Source organism: Chiloscyllium punctatum, chromosome 2 (genome assembly GCF_047496795.1).
Source record: "Chiloscyllium punctatum isolate Juve2018m chromosome 2, sChiPun1.3, whole genome shotgun sequence".
Classification (NCBI taxonomy): Eukaryota; Metazoa; Chordata; class Chondrichthyes; order Orectolobiformes; family Hemiscylliidae; genus Chiloscyllium; species Chiloscyllium punctatum.
The window spans coordinates 72,023,257-72,042,148 of NC_092740.1; the positions used below are offsets into that span (position 1 = coordinate 72,023,257).

General features: G+C 39.6%; 1 protein-coding gene across 7 annotated transcripts in view; it reads left to right on the forward strand.

The window, feature by feature from the left end:
- Positions 1-18,892, forward strand: part of ythdc2 (YTH domain containing 2) — a 153,289-nt gene that overhangs the window by 27,714 nt on the left and 106,683 nt on the right. For all 7 annotated transcript variants that reach the window (XM_072583916.1, XM_072583964.1, XM_072583906.1 and 4 more), the window contains exons 8-10: positions 4,410-4,566; positions 7,846-7,953; positions 8,167-8,321. In XM_072583916.1, coding sequence (XP_072440017.1) covers positions 4,410-4,566; positions 7,846-7,953; positions 8,167-8,321 — 420 coding nt within the window. The remainder of the gene's footprint in view (positions 1-4,409; positions 4,567-7,845; positions 7,954-8,166; positions 8,322-18,892) is intronic.

Below are 18,892 nucleotides of genomic sequence, written 5' to 3' on the forward strand. Positions count from 1 at the left end.
GGAGACCAGAATTGCACACAATATTCCATCAGTGGCCTAACCAATGTCCTGTACAGTCGCAACATAACCTCTAATACTCTGACCAATAAAAGAAAGAATACCAAACGGCGCCTTCACTATCCTATCTACCTGCGACTCCACTTTTAAGGAGCTGTTAACCTGTATTATTCAGTAACACTCCTTAGGACCTTACCATTAAGTGTATAAGTCCTGGTAAGATTTGCTTTCCCAAAATGCAGCACCTCGCATTTATCTGAATTAAACTCCATCTGCCACTTCTCAGCCTGTTGGCCCATCTGGTCAAGATCCTGTTGTAATCTGAGGTAACCACCTTTGCTGTCCACTACACCTCCAATTTTGGTGTCATCTGCAAACTTACTAACTGTACCTCTTATGCTTGCATCCAAATCAGTTATGTAAATGACAAAATGTAGAGGACCCAGCACCGATCCTTGTGGCACTCCACTGGTCACAGACCTCCAGTCTGAAAGACATCCTCCACCACCACCCTCTGTCTTCTACCTTTGAGCCAGTTCTGTATCCAAATGGCCAGCTCTCCCTGTATTCCATGAGATCTAACCTTGCTAATCAGTCTCCCATGGGGAACCTTGTTGAACGCCTTACTGAAGTCCATATAGCTCACATCCAACACTCTGCTCTCATCAATCCTCTTTGTTATTTCTTCAAAGAGCTGAGTCAAGTTTGTGGAACATGATTTCCCACGCACAAAGCCATGTTGACGATCCCTAATTAGTCCTTGCCTTTCCAAATACATGTACATCCTATCCCTCAGGATTCCATCCAACAACTTGCCCACCACCGACGTCAGGCTCACCGGTCTATAATTCCCTGATTTGTCCTTACCACCCTTCTTAAACAGTGGCACCACGTTAGCCAACCTCCAGTCTTCCGGCACCTCACGTGTGACTATTGATGATACAAATATCTCAGCAAGAGGCCCAGCAATCACTTCTCTAGCTTTCCACAGAGTTCTCAGGTACACCTGATCAGGTCCTGGGGATTTATCCACCTTAATGCATTTCAAGACATCCAGCACTTCCTCCTCTGTTATATGGACATTTTGCAAGGTGTCACCATCTATTTCCCTACATTCAATATCTTCCATATTCTTGTCTACAGTAAATACTGATGCAAAATACTCATTTAGTATCTCCCCCATCTTTTGCGGCTCCACACAATAGCCGCCTTGCTGAGCTTGGAGGGACCCTATTCTCTCCCTAGTTATCCTTTTGCTCTTAATGTATTTGTAAAAACCCTTTGGATTCTCCTAAATTCTATTTGCCAAAGCTATCTCATGTCCCCTTTTTGCCCTCCTGATTTCCCTATTAAGTATACTCCTACTGCCTTTATACTCTTCTCAGGATTCACTTGATCTATCCTGTATATACCTTACATATGCTTCCTTCATTTTCTTAACCAAACCCCCGATTTCTGTAGTCATTCAGCATTCCCTATACCTACCAGCCTTTCCTTTCACCCTCAGAAGAATATACGTTCTCTGGATTCTCGTTATCTCATTTCTAAAGTCTTCCCATTTTGCAGCCGTCCCTTTACCTGTGAACATCTGCCCCCCCCCCCCCCCCCCCCCCCATCAGCTTTCGAAAGTTCTTGCCTAATACTGTCAAAATTGGCTTTTCTCCAATTTAGAACTTCAACTTTTAGATCTGGTCTATCCTTTTCCATCACTATTTTAAATCTAATAGAATTATTTTCACTGGCCCCAAAGTGCTCCCCCAATGACACCTCAGTCACCTGCCCTGCATTACCCAAGAATAGGTCAAGTTTTGCACCTTCTCTAGTAGGTACATCCACATACTGAATCAGAAAACTTTCTTGTACACACTTAACAAACTCCTTTCCATCTAATCCCTTAACAGTCCATTTGGAAAGTTAAACGCCCCTACCATAATCACTCTATTATTCTTACAGATAGCTGAGATCTCCTTCCAAGTTTGTTTCTTAGTTTCCCTCTGACTATAAGAGGGTCTATAATGCAAACCCAATATGTTGATCATCCCTTTCTGATTTCTCAGTTCCACCCAAATAACTTCCCTGGATGTATTTCCAGGAATATCTTCCCTCATCACAGATGTAATGCTATCCCTTATCAAAAACGCCACTCCCCCTCCTCTCTCGCCTCCCTTTCTATCCTTTTGTATCCTGGAACATTAAGCTGCCAGTCCTGTTCATCCGTAAGCCATGTTTCTGTAATTGCTATGATATCCCAGTCCCATGTTCCTAACCATGCCCTGAGTTCATCTGCATTCCTGTTAAGTCCCTTGCATTGAAATAAATGCAGTTTAATTTATTGGTCCTACGTTGTCCCTGACTTTTGACTCTCTTCTCAATCATTCCTGGTGAAGGACTTGTGCCCGAAACATCGATTCTCCTGCTCCTCGGATGCTGTTTGACCTGCTGTGCTTTTCCAGCACCACAATCTCGACTTCTGTTGTGTTTGCATTGTCTCTTCTTTGAAACCTCCATAATCAGCTTTTTCTGCTTCAGACAGCATCACTAGTTTCTTTTTTAGTGAAAGTATTTCGAATTTAAATTGTGATCCTTTTCAGTGATGATCTGGCATTGAATTGAGAAAACGCCTTTTTCTTGTCGTAAGTGCACTTTACAATAGGGAGTCATAGTTATACAGCATGGAAACAGACCCTTCAGTCCAATTCGTCCACGCCGATTAAGTTTCCCAAGTAACCTAGTCCCACTTGGCTGCATTTGTCCCATACCCCTCTAAACGTTTCTTATTCATTACCTACTGAAATGTCTTTTAAATGTTGTAACTGTACCTGCATCCACCAGTTCTTCTGGCAGTTCATTCCACAAACAAATCACCTTCCATGTGGAAAAGGTTGCCCCTCATGTCCCTTTTAAATCTTTCTTTTCTCTCACCTTAGAAATGTGCCTCCTAGTTTTGAACTCACCCACTCTCGGAAAAAGTCCTTGGTTATTCACCTTATCTATGCCTCACATGATTTTATAATCCTCAATAATGTCACCCCTCAACCTCCTGTGATTCATTGATGAAAGTCCCAACCTATCCTGAAAAACTCTAAAGTTTTGGTAGGCTGCATGCTTAATCCCTTCGGTTTCCTCTGGTCTGACAGAGTGTCTCTTTTTGTAATTATTTACTGCTTGAGGTGTTGTGAGAGAACAAAGAATAATCGAAAGAAAGGATAACCATACTTCACCACCCGGGATTCTGGAACAAATTAGTTTCAAGGTTTGGCGTTTTGTGACGTGTAATGTTATCTTTTCAGTCAAAAATAATTTCTCTTGAACAGATTAGACATGAAAATAATCCTTTTGTGTATGAACTTCAGTGTAAATTTATAGAGTGAAGCCAAAGTAAATGGATTAAAACAAAGGATTAATAAATGAGTTCATTATTGTTGACAGTCTTTGTTACGCCCTCTTGAACCTTTTAAGTGTAGTTTCTTTAAAAATCATAAGTGTTCTCAGGTAGTTCTATTTCCAAACTAGTACAGTGATGGATATGCTAAATAATTTCAGTTCATCCACAAAACGTCTCCTTGGCTGCAACTCATCTTAAACAAGGGCGAGAAAGAGATGTTATCAGAGGTTTGAAGCTGGAAACAGCTGTATAGCTCAGCCACAAAGTAACCTTATCAGAGTAACAGAACTGAAACCATCTGAAGAAAATAAACTCTCATTTAAGCCAAGAGTTGGGCAAGACCCAGAAAGTTTCTTTGAGGAAAATTAAATAATTTAAATGCTGCATTACTAGTCGATTATTTCTTCAATCTAACTTTATTAATAATAAATGCTCATTAAAAGTTTGTAGAAAAACATTGTCAGGCTTTACTGCTTTTAAACTTTTCTGCTAATGTACAACTTACAGCAAAATGAAAATTGTCAGTCTTCAACTGATGTATTTGGTTCATGTTGACATTCTCCAATTCCAATGAAAATCTTTTTTTCATGTGAAGTACGGGCACAAATTGAAAACCTGATGGATGGCATGTTTAGTAAATGATTGGCTTTCATCTTCTTTTCAATAGCATAGTTTAGTTGTTCAAAACTTCAACAGCTTAGAAAAGTGGCTGTTCATCCTTGGATCATGTCTTATGAAGAAGAATTTGGAAGTTCTTAAGTGCTACTAATATTCAATCACAAAATGTACTTAACCTGTTTGCATTCATCCTACAGAGCAAAAGCTGTTCACTACATGTCGTGAGTTAATTGCTTTGGTAAATGTATTGGGGGCAGGAATAGGGGTATAAACTGTACAACTATTAACCAATTAATTGTAAGCAGAGGTTACGCACATTTAAAATGGCTGTTATCTTGCCTTTGTTCCACTATTTGAACAATAAATATTAACAATTAAATCCTTTTCTTTAACTTTTTTTATGTGACAGGATGAAGTGCATGAGCGAGATAGGTTTAGTGATTTCTTACTAACTAAACTGAGGGATCTGATGCAAAAACATCCGTCGCTAAGGCTTATACTTTCTAGTGCAGCTTTGGATGTTAATCTCTTCATCAGATACTTTACCGGCTGTCCTGTAATTTACAGTAAGTAAAAATTGGTGAATAACATTTGTCTAACCTAATATCTTAAAGTTGTGCTGTTGATTTTACCTCCGCCTCAGATCTATTTGGATGGCTATCAGTTTTCCTTTTCATGTCTGAAATGGTTCAGTTAAACAATATTTTGTCAACAAAAAAAAAACAAAGAACTGCAGATGCTGGAAATGTGAAGCAAAAACAGAAATGATTGAGAAACCCAGCAGATTGTAGGGATATACAGAATGGAAACAGACCCTTCGGTCTGACTCGTCCATGCCGACCAGATATTCTAAATAAATTTAGTCCCATTTGCCAGCATTTTGCCTGTGTTCCCCTTAAACCCTTCCCATTCATATACTCATCCAGATGCCTTTCAAATGTTGCAATTGAACCAGCCTCCTCCACCTCTGGTAGCTCATTCCATACACGCGTCACCCTCTGTATGAAAAGGTTGCCCCTTCGTTCCCTTTTTAACCTTTCCCCTCTCACCTTAAACCTATGCCCTCTAGTTTAGGTCTCCACCTTCCTGGGGAATGTGAATTCCTGTTGAACACAGTTGCTTGACTGTACCTACAAGGTGGTGATGGTTAGAAAACCAACACAAATAAGGTAACTATTTGAGCTTTTCCTTACCAATCTACTTATCCAAACAATCTTGGTTAGAGTGACCACTGCACAGTATGTGGAGTCAAATTTCTGCCTTCACATTGAGGAATACCCTTCATCGTATTGTGTGCCATTCCAATTGTTAAATTATTCTGATTTAAGAGATTTTAGTAGAAGCAACTTTATATTCCTCCTGGCTTGTAACCTCATGGCCTGCATATGTAACATTACCATTTCCATTAAGTCAGATGACTTGGCTTGATGAGTGTAGAAGAGCAGCAAATGAAGATTGACCTGGATTTTACCTGCTCTCTGAAGATGAAGTAGGGGAGTTGGTAAAGTTGTGACAGAAACAATAGGAAGTCAGTTGCCTGTTGACTTCAAGATTAAGGCAGGTGGCCAATTAATTCAATTGTAACCAATGAATAAAATATTAACATTTTGTGCACTGCCTGGCATCTTGTTAGCATCAGAGTGACCCCATACTCAGTTGGGAGACCATTGGTTATAATGTGACAGCTTCTCGGGTCATCAGTAATGTTGGGGGATGCTTAATCTTTTGGGGTACCTTGTCCTTCCAGTCTAATCTGGCACAGAATGGGCAGTTGAGCAATGGGTCTGATTAACAGGTAAGGCTAGGTGTTTCACATAACTGCAATGCAATAGCAACAGTAGAGATGTTGGTCACTATCAGTATGCTTTCATTGAATAAAAATGCTGTTCAATTTTCATATTTTGATTTATTGTCAAGTGTACCCAAATAATGAAAAGCTTTGTTTACAAACAGTACAGGCAGATCATAATAAGCAAGAACATACAGATCATGGGGTGATTTTAAAAAAAAAAGCAGGCATACAGGTTACAATACACTGGGTGTGCACTTGGCAAGATCAACATCAGCATGTACGAGTTTGTCGATTTGAAGCCAGATGTGTAGACCGTGTCTTACAGACTGGTGTGTCATATGAAACAGCATATTCCTTCAGCTGTTCGCAACAGGCAAGGTACTGATTGTACCCAATCAACCCATGCTGTGAAATATCTAAATATTGTCCAATTGCTGGGTTATATCAATGTTAACACAATGTTTGCCAAAACCTGTGTATATCAAGAATTACCCTGACAACCAGTTTAGAATATCAGCTCATGTTGTGGAGCAATTGTATGTATTGAAAGCTTCATTTTTAATGAACAAGGTCCTGTTCTTTGAAGACTGAACAAATATATACACACACATTGCACCTGTTTCATCTTAACAAAGTAGTGACAGCCATTGTGTTCATTTTTCGGGGCAATTCTTAACCAATTACAGTCAACTTGCTCTTGTTTAAAATTTAAAGAGCTTGGCAGTTAACTCTTTGTCACCTGATTGCATTATCTTTGGCAAAGTCTCTACCAAAGAAAGTCCACTTGTCAATTAATCAGCAGTCGTCTTTCATGAAGCATAAATGCTGTTTTTCCTTTCATTGGTATTTCTTCTATATTGTCCTGAAATGGGCAAGATAAAATGCTTTGACAAAATGACTTTACAACTATAGTTATTGAAGTTACTTGAATCTCTGGAGCAAGTTACTTGATCTTGTAAGGTAGGATATGAGATTTACATATATTTTAGGATCTTTTATTTTAAGTTTGATTTTTTGATTTTGAATTATTGGCTTTTTTCTGTGTCTGATGGGCTTAGTTATTAACTTGTAAAAATGTCAGCAGCTGTAATGATATCTTTAAAAGAATTTGAGGGAAATAGTTTTCCAGGACTAATGGGTTTTCATTTACATTAGGAAAATTCATAAGTGAGCAAGGTACTTTAAGCATTCTGATGGAAGTTTATGAAATTGCTTTTTTTAAGATTTTGGAAAATACACCACCTGATTTAAAAAAAACTATTTTCAGTTTGAGGCAATTCTGCAGAACTCTTGAATGATTATGGATATCTAAAACATGTTCCTGAGAAAAGGAGAAGATGGTAAAAATAGATTACATTCAAGTAAGATATTTAGTAATAGTTCCAGACCAGGATAAAACCCTGAAGAGGTCATTTGAAGCTGAGGACATTTAAGCTCAGGATGGTTAAAAACTCCAGGAAGAGGCTAATAGATGTTCCAGAATGGAAGTTGAAAGCATTGTCAACTTGAGCCTGTGGCGATGTTGGAGAAGACCATTGTCCTCTTGAGTATTTAAAGGGGGGTTTTTGGGAGATGTAAAGGCTTTTTTGGGGGGGATTAATGCAGTTATATTTCACCATGTGTTTCAAAATATTTAAAGGTGTGTTATATATAAACAGTCAATTCTAATTTTTCATTTCACTTGTTTCATAAACTACTGATTTATTGGTAAAATGAAATCTTCAACATTGCTTATATTTCAGTGGAAGATTACTTTGTCATAACAAAAAAGAAAATCAGATGTTTAGATTAGATTAGATTAGATTACTTACAGATGTGATCTACCAAACCAAGTTTCAGAATAAGAAATACCGGTAATAACATCAGCTGGGATTGTAACACTGAAAGAATAGTTAATGGCATAAAAGGACTTGGAATTGTGTACCAGAACTGACCAGGCTTTTTTAAAGCTCTTGGTTGTGGTGGACAATTTAAATTTGTCGACTGGATCAAGAGTACAATCTATGAGAAAATTCAAATACAGATTTTTAATATTTGGTGCCTTTCTATCAAGTTCAGGGGAGACCATTTGAAGTAAAAGAACTCTTTTTAGAGGACATCTTGCGTACAACTGGATATACAAACAAAGAAATGTTAAAGTATAAAAAAGAGAAACAACGAGGTAAGTTCAAATACATCTAATATCACCATTGCTACCTGACTCCTGGATTTAAAAACAAAGCTAATAATGATCCAGTAACAGGAACAGTCCTTTTTTGGTAAGATTTTAACCTAACAATGTAACGTAACATGTTTCAGGAATAATATTAACCTTAAACCGTACTTAGAAAAACTAATTCATGAGCTAAGAGTAATTTATGTTTTACCTTCTCAGAGGAAAAACAGCAAACAAACTTAAATGAGTGGTATAAAGCTAAGGAGACCAGCAGTGCCAGCAGATCCGAATATCAAAGACAAAGATTTATCCCGAGCCTGATAGCAGAAAATGATTTGCTCGATGATGGCGGAGACAGTGTTTTCAGTCAGTTGGTAATTTGACTATTTTTTTTTGAGATTATTCCTATTTTCCTGCTGTTCTGCCCACATTGACCATTTTACATTTAGTTTCAAGAACATGTGGTTCAATCCACAGATCGTATTCATAGTAATCTAAAAATGGGTACCCCTGCAGGATGGGGTAACTAATTTATTTTCTTCATAATGTCAACATCTTGTGCCATCAATAGAGATTGTGATTTGTTCAAACTTCTGGTTAAGTGTTCATTTCTGTTTCATTATATCAGTATTGCATTTGGTCAAGAAAAACTCACAGAAAGCACAAAACTAGCTATTAGACTCACCCTATGGTGTAACCAAGTACACAATTGACTAAACAAGAATTGCTCGTGAAAAGCAAGAGAAAATCTGTTTCCAATTCAAGGAATATTCCCGAGAATTCCTGTTGACTCTGCAAGCAATCTAACAAAGTCTTATTGTCAGGACTTTCGTCCCCTAATATACAAAGCAAAGCAGAAAAGGAAAGTTAGTACTGCTGACTGCTATGCTGGTTTATCTTGGCCATTTTCCTGAGACTGGATGTGAATTTGCAGGGTTACCTGAATCCAAACAAGTGATAATTAACTAAGGACAATGCATATTACCAGAGGGCTCCTAGGATTTTCCAGTCAATTTGCTTGCCCTGCAAGAACTACCTTGGGGGTGGACTTCTGGTGTCAGGCCAATGTGGCCAGCGTTCCTAGCAGGATTTGAGGCTGTCCTCGCTTACCTGACCACAGCTGTGGTTATAGCTTGCCCATAGAAGGGGTGTACTCCATGATGGTGACCTACTTGGTTATTGCGTTTTTCTAAATCAATGGTTTAAAAGTACCATGAAGTATAGGAGCAGAATTAGGCCATTCAGCCCATTGAGTCTGCTCTGCCATTCGATCTTTGATATGTTTCTCAACCCCATTCTCCTGTGTTCTCAGCATAACCCTTTATCCCCTTACAGCAACAAGGCTCAAAGGAAGCATGCTGTGCTGGGACTAGAACCTGAGGCAAATCTTGCTGAGAGCACTCTAGTAGGCCGGGACAGTGGTGGAGTGGGGGCGAATTTCTGGTTGGTGAAGAAATAGGGTTGTTGTGTGTAAATTACCACAAGCTAACTTTTAAATTTGACTACTTATTAAGAAATCTCTCAAACAATGAAATACTGAAACTATTATTGAAACTTTTTTGCATGTAGCAACCAAAATCAGACCTCCTTAAGTTAACAAGTTAAGCCTCACAACTTGGCTATTACCTAATTAATTGTGTAATTCAGCTACGATTCCTACCAAGTGTCTGTCTTTGGATGTCTGGGGTTTGATCCTTGTGCAGTATTGTTGAAGTACTGAAGAATTGTGGAGTTGAATTCTTGAACAATTTTTCCTCTTTGAAGTTTGTGATGTGACATTAACAATCCTTTTAGGTGCTTTCATCCAAAATATTGACTACTCCTTTGGAATCATCAAGTCTGCAGCTTGTCTTATCAGAATGTTCTTGGTTACATTTGGCATTGACTGAAGCCACAACCTTTCCTGCAATTAGCCCCTTTACCTGAGGACAGGCTGTCTTAATTGCCCATTTGCCATGAGGCAGCAGGTTATCAAGTGGTTATTAGCACCTCTCTCCCAGGGAAAAAACTTGTTTCAACTCCTTCCCAGGGGTGGCTAGTTATCATGTTGCTTTTAATTCCTTTAAAACAGTTTGCCCTTGTCCCTTTTGAGTTTACTCCAGATAGTTATTGCTGATTTCTTCAATGCATCAACAATTACTAAAGTGCTGATGTTTACAATACAGGATAGATTGGTTTCCCACACCTGGGTGGACTAGGAAGCACTTCCCTGATTGCTGTTCAAATTGCAGCGGTAGAGAAATGACATGCTTATTTGGGCATAATGGCTTCTTAAGGGCTACTTGATTGGCTAGCGAGTAGGTTGCTCAACATACCCTGCACCATCCTATCACTGGTAAAGTTGCAAAGGGGGCAGGATGTGCATGAATCTTATTGGATTTTATGTTGATCTGTCTTCAAATGTGCAGGTGGTTCAACACCCAACTCAGTATGCCCAGAGCAAACGAGAGGATAAGCTATTTTACAATTAAAGTTAGGATGCGTTAATAGCCAAATGGTCATAGAAATATATAACATGCAACAGACTTTAGTCCAATTCGTCCTTTGCGATCAGATGTCCTAGATAAATCTAGTCCCATTATTTCGGTATTTTATTTTCTGAGAGACTTCTTAATAAGTAGGCAAATTAAAAGGTGGCTTATGGTAATTTGGCCCATATCATCTTAGTCCTTTCTATTCATGTACTTCTCCAGATGCCTCTTAAATTTTGTAATTATACCAGCCTCCACCACTTCTTCTGGCAACTCATTCCATATATACAACACTCTCTGCATGAAAAATTTGCTACTTAATTCCCTTTTTAAGCTCTCCCCTCACCTTAAATCGATGTCCTCTAATTGTGGATTCCCGTATCCCAGGGAAAAGACCTTATCGATTTACCCTATCATACTCTTCATGATTTATAAACCTGTATGAGGCCATCTCTCAACGCCCAATGCTCCAGAGAAAAAAAACCCCATTTATTCAGCCTCTACCTATAGCTTGAACCATGGCAACTTGCAAAACTTGTTTTTTCTAAACCCTTTTCAAATTTCACAATATCCTTCCTATAGGAGGATGCGACAGAAAGTATTCCTATCGCAAGCAATATTCCAAATCTGGTCTAACCAATGTCCTGTACAGCCTGAACATAACCACCCAATTCCTATATTCAATGCACTGACCAGTAATGACAAACTAAGTTATCTACCTGCGACTCCACTTTCAAGGAGCTGTGAACTGCACTCCAAGGTCTTTTTGTTCAGTAACACTCTCCAGGACCTTACCATTAAGTACAGAAGTCCTGCCCTGATTTGCCTTTCCAAAATGCAGCACCGCACACTTATCTAAATTAAACTTCGTCTGCCACTCTCTGCCCATTGGCCCATCTGATCAAGATCCTGTTGTAATCTGATGCAACCTTCTTTGCTATCCACAGCAAGTCCGATTTTGGTGTCATCTACAAACTTACTAACCATACCTCCTATGTTCACATCCAAATCACTTATATGAATGATGAAAAACAGTGGACCCACACCAATTCCTGTGGCATACCACTGGTCATAGGCCTCCAGTCTGAAAAGCAACCCTTCATCACCATCTCTGTCTTCTACCGTCAAACTAGTTCTGTATCCAAATGGCTAGTTCTCCCTGTGTTCCATGAGATCTAACCTTGCTAACCAGTCTCCCATGGGGAACCTTGTCAAATACCTTACTGAAGTCCTCATAGATCATGTCCACTGCTCTGCCCTAATCAAAAAAAGTCAATCAAGTTAGTGAGACATAATTTCCCACACTCACAACCATGTTGACCATCCTTAATCAATCCTTGCTTTTCCAAATGGATGTAAATGCTGTCCCTCAGGATTCCCTCCAACCCACTTGTTCACCACTGATATCAGGCTCACTGGTCTGTAGGTCCCTGGCTTTTCCTTACACCTTTCTTAAATAGTGGCACTATATTAGCCAGCCTCCAATCTTCTAGCATCTCACCTGTGGCTATCAATGAAAGAAGTATCTCAGCAAGAGTCCAATAATCACTTCCTTAGCTCCCAGAGTTATGCGTTTTAAAATGTCCAATAGATGTCGCTATTTCCCCGTATTCTGTAACTTCCATATCCTCCTCCACGACAAACACTGATGCAAAATACTCATTTAGTATCTCCCCATTTCCTACGGTTCCACGCATAGGTGGACTTGCTGATCTTTAAGGGGTTCTATTCTCTCCCTAGCCACTCTTTTGATCTTAGTGTATTTATAAAATCTCTTTGGATTCTCCTTAACCTTATATGCCAAGGCTATCTCCTGTCCCATTTTTGTCCTCCTGATTTCCCTCTTGCGTGTACACCTACTGCCTTTATACCCTTCTTAGGATTCACTCGATCTCTGCTGTCTACAAGTGACATATGATTCCTTATCCTTAACTAAAATCTCCATTTCTCTAGTCATCCAGCATTCCATACACCTACAAGCCTTGCCCTCCATCCAAACCGGAACATACTGTGCCTGGACTCTGGGTATCTCATTTTAGAAGACTGCCCATTTTCCAGCCATCTCTTACTTGAAAACATCCACCCCCAATCAAGTTTTGAAAGTTCTTGCTTAATACCGTCAAAAGTGGCCTTCCTCCAGTTTAGAACTTTAACTTTCAGATCCAGTCTATCCTTTTCCATCTCTACTTTAAAACAAATAGAGTTATGGTCACTGGCCCTACACCCCACAATGCTTCCAGGCTTCCCACACCTCAGTCACCTGCCCTGCCTTATTTCCCAAGAGTAGGTCAAGATTGCACCTTCTCTAGGAGGTACATCCAAATACTGAATCTGAAAACTTTCTGTACACACCTAACAAATTCCTCTCTATCCAAACCTTTAACATTTTGGCAGTCCCTGTCTATGTTAGAAAGTTAAAATTCTCCCAGTATAATCACCCTATTATTTTTACAAATAACTGAGATCTCCTTACAAGTTTGTTTCTCAATTTCCCACTGACTGGTTGGGAGGTCTATAGTACCATCCCAATAAGGTGATCATCCCTTTCTTATTTCTCAATTCCACCCAAATAACATCCCTGGACATATTCCCAGAAATATCCTCCCTAAGTACAGTCATAATGTTATCTCCTATCAAAAATGCCACTCCCCCTCCTCTCTCGCCTCCTTTTTCTATCCTTCCCATAGTATTTATACTGTGGAACATTAAGCTGCTAGTCCAGTCCATCCCTGAGCCACTTCTAATTGCTGTGATATTCCCAATCTCATGTTCCTAACCATGTCTTGAGTTCATCTGCCTTGCTTGTTAGGCCTCTTGCATTGAAATTAATGCAGTTTAATATCAGTCGTACATTGTTCTCTGCTTTGCTTTGTTCCTGCCTGCCCTGACTGTTTGACTTGCACCTTTTCCAAACTCCACAAGTTTCAGGCTGACAACTTTCCTCACTGTCTCCTTGGTTCCTGGTCCCCAACCACCACCACAGCCACAGCCATTAGCACCATTTTAAATTCTTCTCAACAGCTCTAGCAAATCTTTCCACCAGTATATTAGTTTCCTTCCAATTTGGGTGCAATCTGACCTTATACAGGTCACTTCTACCCCAGAAGAAATTCCACCGATCCAAAAGTGTGAACCCTTCTCCCCTGCACCAGCACCTCAGCCATGCATACATCTGCACCATCCTCCTATTCCTGCCCTCACTAGCTCGTAGCACCAGAAGTAATCCAGATAGTATATCCTTGAGGACCTTTTTTTAAAAATTCCTGTCTAACTTAATATATTCTCTCCTCAGAATTCCATCCTTTTCTCCTCTAATGTCTTTAGTTCCAATGTACACAAGGTTCCCCCTACCCTTCGAGAATATTCTGCATCTTCACTGAAATATCCTTGATCCTGGCACCAGGGAGGCAACACACCATTGATTTCTTGCTGTCAGCTGTAGAAATGTCTGACTGTGCCTCTGACTAGACAGTCCCTAATACAATCAATCATTTGGAACCTGACATACTCTTAGTTAAATTGGCTGTTCATGCTACATTCCCCTGACAGTCCATCAACCCCTACATTTTCCAAACCTGCATGCTTGATTAAGATGGGGATAGCCACAGGAGACTCCTGCAGCACCTGCCTCTATTTCCTGGCAGTAACCTGCCTGTATCTGTGGGTTCTTCTCCTTTCCTACAGCAGTCATCCATCACACCCCCTAGCCTCTGTAAATTCCTCGTTGCCTCTAACTTCAGTGCCAACCGATCCATGTGATCCACTAGGATTCACAACCAAACATGCTTCCTGCAAAATAATCATCAGTAACATGGAAACTGCCTAATCTCCATCGTCTGACAGCAAGAGCACCTCGCTCTACTAAAGACCATCTTTGTACCTTAAATATCTACAGACCTAGAAAATAGCACAATCTTACTGCTCTAAAAATGACTGCTTCAGGCTAACTTAGTATTTATGTTTTATATTTTTAACATTTAATCAAGAGACAGATCTCAGTAAAACATATCATCAAAAAAGAACTTGCTTTACTCACTGTAGTTTTACAAAATAAGCAGTAAGGTTACACTTTAAAAAGCCACTTAGCTGCTCCCCTGTTGTTAGCTCTCCCACACAAGATCCTCCAAGGTCAGCTGTGAATTTTGTTTATTAATTTCTCCTAGACGAACTCCGATGTCTAGAGATACTTGAAATCAAACAGCAGATGCAATAGCTGTGCAGAATCGCTGCTGGGTCAGACAGCAGTGTAGGTTTCTTTCTCTGTTTGAATCGCTTCTCATCTGGTCACTGTCACTACCTTTGCTGTGTTCCTCCTCTTTTTTTCAAAAGTGTCATTGTTTTGATATCTTTTCCCCAAAGTTCCAAAACAATTCAACAGCTTATGAAACAGTAATTACTGCTCCTAATTCGAAGAACTCAGCTTTAACACTGAAAATACCTTAAAAGAGCAGCTCTTACAGCACAAAGTTTTCCTGTCCTTCATTTTGGATAACCCAGAATCTGTTTCCCTTGTGAATGAACATTTAATAACAATTGTATGATTGTGTTCAATTTTCTGTTTGAAAAGGAGTAACTGAGACTAAGATCCTAGATTGATGTGATGCTGATTTCAATATGTGACTAGATAGATCACTCAGATCTTAGTATAGAAGTTGGGATAGCATGTTAAGGTTTTACAGGATGTTGGCAAGGCCTCTTCTGGAGTATTGGGTCCAGTTCTGGTCCTCTGTTATAAGAAGGATATTAAGCTGGAGAGGTCCAGAAGTGATTTGCTAGGGTGTTGCTGGGACTTGGAGGGTTTATATTTTAAGGAGAGGCCAGATAGGCTGGGAGCTTTTACACTGGAGTGTAGGAGATTGAAAGGTGATATTACAGAAGTTTATAATATCATGAGGGGTATAGATGAGGTGAATGGCAGGTGTCTTTTCCCTAGCGTGTGCAATTTCAAGGCTGGGGGCATATTCTTAAGATGAGAGGGAGAAGATTTAAAGGGGACCTGAGGGGCAATTGTTTTTTATTTGGACAGTGTGGTTCATGTGTGGAATGAACTTCCAGAGGAAGTGGTGAATGAGGGTACAGTTACAATATTTAAAAGGCATTTGGATACGTATATGAATAAGTAACGCTTGAAGGAATACGGGCCAAGTGCAGGCAGAAGGGGCTAGTTTAGTTTGGGATTATGGTTGGCATGAAGTGATTGGACCAAAAGGTCTGTGCTGTATGACTCAATGACACAATAAATTAGATTGTGAAGCATTACAGATGATTTATGGGATGTATTCTAAAACATTTAATCTACTGTAGTATCATAAAGGATAAGGTGTTTAGGAATGATAGGAAAGCGAAAAAGGAAGAGGCATAGTGTTTTTGATTAAGGAGAACAAGGCTTAGCAGGAGGAGGAGGGTGACTGCTAAGTTTCTTGGACCTGATAGGATGCATCCTAAGATATTATTAGAAGGATATTGTAGCACTACAGAAATCTACAGCATAGAGGGATTTGGGAGCCCACGTGCATAAATCATAAAAAGCTAGTGTGCAAATTCAGCAGGTAACGGTAGGTGAAATGTTGGCTTTTATTTAAAAGGTGATGAAGTATAAAAATAAGGAAGTCTTGCTAAAACTATTCAAGATATTAGTTAGACCACATTTTGGTTCCTTTATCTAAGGAAAAATGCACTGACATTGGAGGCAACCCAGACAAAGTTCGCTCGTTTGGTCCTGTGCATGGAAGGATTTTCACATAAGCAGAGGTTAAGTAAGTTAATTCTGTACTCATTGGAGATCAGAAGATTGAAAGGTGACCTTAATGAAACGTAGATTCTTCGTGCATTTAAGAGGATTGATGTGGAAAGGTTGCTTTAGCTTGTGAAGCAGTATGCAACCAGCAGTGAGTGAGGTGTGGCAGTTTGGTAAGTGTGGGATCTTAAAAAGTAATCTCTTCCCTAAAATCTTTTACTAATTACTGCTAGTTATTTGATAACATCAACATAAAGGGTAGAAAGTTAACTAAGTCTGTTTTTACTCTCCTCAGTCCTCAAACAATTATGTGGGCCTGCTGTAGTTTGAATAGCTATTGAATAGTTACTCTTGTTCAAACCAGTTGAGGTAAAAAGCATTAAATAAGCCTCTGTGGAACCAGTTGTGAGCAGAGTGACGGTTTGGTAAGTGTAGGAATTACCTGATGTGGGAGAAAGAAGTCTTTTAGTTTTCTTGCTGTCTTGTTTTCCTAACTACCTTCACAGATCAGTCACAGATAATGTCCTACAAACCAGGAATTATTAAGAGATTACCTGAGAAGTACCAGGGGTAAGTAAAAGTCAGCATATGAGAAAAAGACTGAAGTTAAGTTAAAGGGAATATCTTTAAGTAATTAGAAAGGTTAGCAAGTACTTTAACTTCAAGATTAAGTCAGGTGAGGTCAACTGAGTGGAATGTATGATCTGTCATAGGACTGTATGATTACATGTGCAGGAAGTGCTCCCAACTTCAGAAACTTGAGCCCTGTTTTGGCTGGACACACTGTCACACATCCATGAAGCTAGGAGTCCCATGGATAGCATGTTCAGAGAAGTGGTCACAATGCAGCTCAAGACTGGAGGAAAGAAAGGAATGGGGTGACCACCATGCAGTAAAAGAGAGTCAGGCAGAAGGCCATTGGTGACCCACTCTCAAATTAGTTTTCCAATTTGGAAACTAATGAGGGAGCTGGTTCTTCAATGTATAAAAACAACTCGGTAAAAACAATGACTGCAGATGCTGGAAACCAGATTCTGGATTAGTGGTGCTGGAAGAGCACAGCAGTTCAGGCAGCATTCAAGTAGCTTTGAAATCGACGTTTCGGGCAAAAGTCCTTCATCCTGATTTTGAAGCCTGAACTGCTGTGCTCTTCCAGCACCACTAATCCAGAATCTTCAATGTATAGCCATACTGGAAAGGAGGAAGGTGGAAGCAGAGGAAATAGGGGATTAATTAGGGGCAGACAGGTGTTTCTGTGACCACAGATGTAATGACAGGATGGTGTCAAGGTGAGGGATATCATTGGACAACTGCAGGGTATCCTGAAGGGGAGGGTGATATGTCAGGCCATGATACACATTGTACATATATTGTTGGTATCAATGAGGGATGATGTCTTGAATCAAGAATTTAGGAAGCTAGATTAAAGAGAAGTAATTCAAAGATTGTAATCTGGATTACTCCCATTCCATTTGCTAGTGAGTACAGAAATAGGAGAATGGGACAGATAAATTTGTGGCTGAAAAGTTGATGCAGGGTTTTAGATTCCTGGATCACTGGTACAGTTTCTGGGGAAGGACAGAACCAACTTCCTTGTTTGCTTGTGCTATTGGAAGGAATTTAAATTATTTTGGCAGAGGGACAGAACAAAGCATATTAGTATAATCAGGACACTGCATACTTTCTTAAAGGAAGGAAGGCCGAGATTGTTCAGCAATGTTGAGTCATGGGAGTAAGGCAAGACTGACCTCTACAGTCATTTCTTCTGTAGCGCAATAATCATGTTCCTGTGGGATCCCATGCTATACAAAAATCCTGTAATATAAATAACAGTTAGTGTTGGTGATGCAATTGCACTGTAGCCCACACAAGTTTAAAAGTTTGCGGTTTAGAAACAGCATCCCCATTCGTCAATTGCATCACAGTGAATTTGTATTGACGAACACATGTTAAGCAGAATGACCTGTACTTTTAATGTTAGGAGTGCTTTAGATGAAACAGAAGGATGTGAATTTGCAATTTTGTTGTTTAGAGAGGTGCATTGTGACCACCATTCTAAGCATGCTATCCATGGAACTCTCAGCCTCATGCATGTGCTACAGTGTGTCCAGCCACGTAAGGATTGAGGGAGGTATAGGAATGGCAACAATCAACTCAACATTCTGGAATGTAAGAGCTTTAGGCAGGACAAAGGAAGGTGTAATAGTGGTGATAGTATTGTGTATTAATTAAGGAGTCAGTTTATTACAGTAAGGAAGTGTGATATCTTGGAATAGTCTTCAAATCAGGTTTTGTTAACTAAGCTTAGGGATAAAAGGGGGCATATATACTGCTGAGAATGTGTTAAAGACCCAGAAACAGTCAGTGGGAACTAGAGGAGCAGATATGTGGCCAATTCAGAGGTATGTAAAAACAACAATGGGGTAATAAAATTAAGAGATTTCAATTGGAGGTTTTCCCCAATATTAATTGGGTTAGTCATAGTGTAAAGGTTTGGGGGAGATCGGATGTGAGCAGATTTCTTGAAATATACTCAGGAGTGCTTTTTATATCTACATGAAGAAGGTCCAGTGAGGGAATCAACAGTGCTGGACCTAATTCTGGGAACAAAGCTCAGCAGATGCTTGAGGTGGCAGTGGGGTGACAAAAAGCGACTATAACTGTGTGTTTTAGGTTTGTTTATGGAAAAGGTGGCCTACAAGCAAAGTTGTTTTGAGGGAAGGCTCATTTTATTAAA